Raw genomic sequence first — 5,245 nt, 5'->3', positions numbered from 1 at the left:
GAAATAGTACTACTTTGATTGTGCCTTGATTGTTATGGCGCCCCTGCTTTTGGGTGCATCCGTGCATGCATATGAAGCATCGCATGCACGGGCGCGTCATGATCTCCTGCGCATCCGGCTTCCATTGATTCCGGTCGGCCGAACGATCAAACGTAGCTGTCTGTTTCGCTCTTTTTTTCTTTCTTTTTTGGTATGAAGTTGGTCGATTTAATGTGAACTGCCCAGGTGGCGATAGATCAAAGAAACCAACGGCTGACACACAAAGTAGTCCACCTTCAAATACTGGCCGATAAAAGTTGGGATGTTCATGGCTCCGGACAATTTGCATCACAAACGGTTGTACGTAGTGAGCACAATTTTGTGATTTAACCGAACGATCAAGAAATAGTAGTGATGTTAATGTGATCCTCCGTCGATCAAAGACAGTCAAAATTCAGCACGTGGTTGTTTTTTGTCTGGTTTTAAAAGTTTAAGGTTGTCAAATAGACGGTTTTATAGTTCAGGGTTGGTTGTATGTTAGACTTTGGTAATAGTTTTCGAGGTTTAATATGAACTTCTCTCAATCAGAAATATAGTAGCATGCATTTGTCATTGAATCGTGCCTTGTAGTATCATCTGGTTTGGCGTATGTGATGTGATGATAACGTGGCCCTCCGTCGGGCCAAGCCACAGCATGACCCTTTTCTTTGTTGATTGGCATGATGAAAGAAACAAAAATAACAAGCACCGGGCCACCGCAAATATAAGCACGGCGGACAACGGCGAACTCTCACACATAAACCCACCCGGTTGGCACACCAAAAGCCTAGCAATAAATACTACTCACTCCGATCCGGCGCCGTGCTTGCGTACATTCTTTGTAGTAAGACGTCGTGGCAGGGCTAGCTTAATTAGAGCATGAGGCGACGTGCGGCGGGCTTCTTGCGCAGGCCGACGAGCTTGGCGTCGTCGATGACGGGCCCGCAGAGCGTGCCGTCGGCCTTCATGTGGTAGAAGGCGCTCTGGAAGACGACCCGGGTGCGGTCCCTGACGGCGACGAAGTCCAGCACGGCGCGCTTGTAACCGCCGGCGCCCTTGGACTCGTAGGGCACCTTGAGGGTGGAGCGCGCGGCATAGGCCTCGGCCACCATGGATCCCATGCAGCCGTCGGCGGAGTCGCCGACGGCGAAGGAGAGACGGTAGGCCCATCCAGGCACGGTGCGGACCTCCTGCACGAGCGCGCTCTCCTTGCCGCCAACGAGCTCGACGGCACGGGCGCCCTCGGGCACCTTGAAGTGCGCGGCGTCGACGTACTTGACGGCCTTGGAGGACATGATCATCCAGGCGGGGAGCGGGGAGTGGTCGTCCTCGATGTTGGGCGGCACGAGCACGCCCCAGGAGGCGTTGGGGAGGAAGTAGGGGCCCTCCTCGAAGCCGCCGTTCTTGAGCATGTTGCCCTTGGAGAGCGTGGGCGGGTAGAGCGTGCGGATGGCGACGGCGTCAACGAGCGGGCCGCAGGCGGGGTCCTCCTCGACGCCGGGGTTGTGGAGGACGAGCTCGACGACGTCGAGCTTGGCCTTGAAGGCCCAGGCGTAGGAGTCCCAGCCGTTGCTGCCGTAGATGGTCTGCATGGGGAGCACGCCGGACTCGGGGCTGACGGAGACGTTGAGGCGCTCGGCCTGCGCGCAGGTGCGGGCGGCGCTGAAGGTGATGGCGTAGTAGGAGCCCCGGGCGACGGGGATGCGCTGGAGGATGGAGGCGTCGTTGCCGAGGCGGACGGCGTAGGCGCCCTGCGGCACCACCAGCAGCATGTCGCCCTGCTTGTGGCCGGACTCGATGTACTCCACGAAGCCCGACGTCTCCCACCTGGGGATCGCCTTGCCGCCCTTCACCACCGTGCCGTTCACCAGCTCCGACTTGGCCGGACCCAACTCGAAGTTGCCATTCGGCAGGAGCCCTGCATGCACCAGCCTATCAGAGTAAATAAAAATGAATGTAGCTAGGTCTCAATCGACTAAGACTTAATCTTTTTTTTTACGGGGGACTAAGACTTAATCAAATGATATAACGGGTAAGAAAGGAAAACGAAAAACAGAATAATTTTTTTGCATGGATCTCAATATAAGATCTCACGAGTAAGACGTTGATTGAGACTTAACTAAGTCTTAGTCAATTGAGATTTAGCAATACAGTTAATTAAATAGCAGCAGGTAACATTTGTTCTTGGTTCTGGTGTTTCACCGAGCCTCGGCCATTACTGCTGGAGCTAGAAAAGGAAAGCAAGCTGCAACGGTGCTGGAGCACGCAGGGCTGTCTCCCCAACTCATGCTTCGTTTAACAATCACACCGACAGACAGGCGTCATAGTGTAAGCTGACAGGGTGCATGTTACTCTGCTTCAGCCTAGGCCAGGCGCATTCACTACCCACTTCGTCGAGCATGCACATGGCGCAGATGCAGAGCCCCGAGAGGTCGATGCAGCGGAAACCGAATCGAACCCAACACAACCTCACGCCACTGCTAGTACACTACGTACTTTCTTTAGGTTAGTATATACATGTACTTGTACTATACGATGTAGCAATGTTTATTAAGTTATACAAACAAAGAGAGATTCTTTGGACTTTGGACGGTGAGCGTGCATGGAGACTGCGTTTACTGGTTTCAAATCGGAAAGGTGGCCCATGCACACATGCGAGGAAGATGCGTTGCCATGTGAGGGTGGGCCGACAGTTATACCCTACGTCAATAAAATCGAATCATGATCAACCTTGTTCAAGCACCATGCACATGACAGCGAACCAGAATCATTTCCTACAAACAAGATCCTTGATGCATGCACGCATGGTGTGCCACACCTAACCAGATCAGTTTTTGTGATCGCAAGATGGTCCTTAATGCATGTGGGTCAACCATGCAACGACCCGCTTGTCTGCCAGGCCGGGTCAAGTGCTCTACCCATTTTCATGAAATAAAAATCTCTCGTCAGTGATTCGCCTACTTGACGACCAACTAACTATACTTACTACTGGTTTTACGCAGAACCAATCAAAGTACAGCGCCTCAAGCAAAAGCAGTGAATATGACACGAAGAAGACAACAAGAACAGGCGGAGAAAGGAGGGATAAAGGCATGATATCGTGCACTTCTCTTAATCGGCATGTACTCCTGAAATCTAATCATGCGGCGGCAAGTACTGTAGCTCGCTATCTGAGGGTACATGACAGAGCAGGGGTGCCTCACCGTCGGTGACGACCGCGGCGGCGCGCGCCGCCGCGAAGACGAGCAGGAGCAGCACGGCGCAACGCATCGCGGCGTCCTCCGTCTTCCTCGCTCTTTAGTTTTCCGCTTGGAGCTGGTTCAAGCTTACGAGCTCGAGCTCAGGGTGGAGGATGAGACGAAGGGAGGAGCACGGCCGCGCTTTATAGGCCAGCTCCTCGTCTAAACGGCCTCGGGGCGCGCCCGTATTTGCAGAGGAAATGCCACCGCGAGCCCCGCCAGGGGCCGCTCGATCTGGGCCCTCGGAGACGGGACGGACGGACGGCACCGACGACGGGCTCCGAGATGGCGATCCTGTCGTCTGCATGTGCACGCATCGGCCTCAGCTGACACATGGTGGCCATGTGTGCATGTGCATGCGAAGTGAGCCATGCGACCCTTGCCCCTCGCAGATCGGAGTGCATCCGCTGATCAAGACAGACATGGAAGCGGACAGAAGGGAAATGATTATTATGCAACCCAAGACAAGAAGAAGAAGAAGCAGCAGCTCGCTTGCACTCCACACCAACAAGAGACCGGCTTCAGCTGTGGCCTGCGCGCACCCACCGATCCGCCCCGTCGTCAAGTCCTCAGATATTTTCTTCTATTGTACTGGATTGGAAGACCGTAAAGATGACAGATACGTGTGCTCCTGCACAGTACTTGCTCAGTTGCTCTCTGTTCGAAATTACTTATCATTCAAACAGATGTAGTATCTAACTCATCCATTTCAGCGACAACTAATTCCGGATGTATGTATTATCGGTTAGCAAACTGTGGCTAGCTCTTGCGGTTCCATGCATCCGGTCAATCATCGTCAATCTGTCACCATGAGAAAAGAGATGGAAAATCAAATCATCGTCAAACCGGGGTCAAGGAGCGCGGTGGCACGAGGGCGACACGAGTCACCGCGGGCGTCCTGATTGCACGCAGCCGCATGTGCCCCTCTCTCTGTCTCTGTTCAGTGATCCAGGTTCAGCGATGCGCTGCCCCATAAAAACAAGTGATGGTTCTCTATCGTCTCCATGTGCCGTGCACTGTCGGACGCACAGTGCCCGCCGCTGTGCCATTCATAAACTACGAGTGCAAGGCCAGATCTTATCTCTAAAATCTGGAGGCCATGTGAGGCCGCATGGTGGACACTGTGCGCTGCTAACTTCCGTGTGGCCAGGCGCCGATTTCGAGTTTGGCATCAGACAGGTGTACGTGTCTGTGCAGGATGGTTCGCCTGCCTTTGTGAGGTTTCTTTAGAGCAACTTCAACCGGTGATTTATTTTGTCCGTCCATGTTCGTTTTAGGTCACCGCGTAGTAAAACATTGACCCAATGTGTCGACCATTTCAAAAACCATCCGCTTCGTGTCTACTGTACTTAGACTCATTTCAGGCCTAAAATTATGTCTGAAATGTGTTGGCGCAGACGCGCCGTGCGTCGGCTCGGTGTTCGCCACGGCCTCGCATGTCAGCTGCCTAACCAGCCCAACGGTCATAATTAACACGGCCACTAACAGAGGACCCGTCTGGCAGTGTGTGAAAGGGCCGCATGCCCGTCCCTTTTAATGGACTCGTGTGGCGGGGCCTTTGCTTCCTCGCCGGCGACCAAAAAACCCTAGACAGCCAACCAACAACAAACCCTAGCAAAGCCATGGGAATCTTCTATGGGAAGGGAGGGAAGAAGGGAAGGTTCAGCGCCGAAGCGAGCTTTTCCCGCGGGCACCCGGCTACATCGCCGTCGGCTAGACGTGGCACGCCACCGTGGGAGCGGGAGCGGCTGCACATCCCAGTCCACCAGGCATGGTGGCACTGGCAGTACCGCTAGCCCCTGTCGTATCCAGATGTGAACTTGCCGCATGGTTGGCATCTGAACCCGCACCACATCCCCATCCCGGCGGCGCAGCGGCCCGCGTGGGCGCACGCTAAGGAGGTTTCCTGACGGCGCCGGTTCCTGATGCCGGAGCAGCGCGCCATGCGTGCCTACGCACCAGACTCTCCCAATTGGGAGTGCTGGTTT

The 5,245-nt window shown here is 54.4% G+C and overlaps 1 protein-coding gene across 1 annotated transcript; it reads right to left on the bottom strand.

Moving 5' to 3' along the window:
* Positions 1 to 635: 635 nt before the first annotated feature.
* On the bottom strand, positions 636 to 3,391 carry LOC125520015. Its single transcript, XM_048684797.1, has 2 exons — positions 3,222 to 3,391; positions 636 to 1,936 (listed from the first exon to the last, which is right to left on the bottom strand). The coding sequence occupies exons 1-2, from the start codon at positions 3,286 to 3,288 to the stop codon at positions 891 to 893; spliced, it is 1,113 nt and encodes a 370-aa protein (XP_048540754.1). The 5' UTR covers positions 3,289 to 3,391; the 3' UTR covers positions 636 to 890.
* Positions 3,392 to 5,245: the final 1,854 nt, after the last annotated feature.

This window comes from Triticum urartu, chromosome 7 (assembly GCF_003073215.2).
Source record: "Triticum urartu cultivar G1812 chromosome 7, Tu2.1, whole genome shotgun sequence".
Classification (NCBI taxonomy): Eukaryota; Viridiplantae; Streptophyta; class Magnoliopsida; order Poales; family Poaceae; genus Triticum; species Triticum urartu.
The sequence above is the reverse complement of the archived record's forward strand: the minus strand, read 5'-3'. Positions and strand labels throughout refer to the sequence as shown.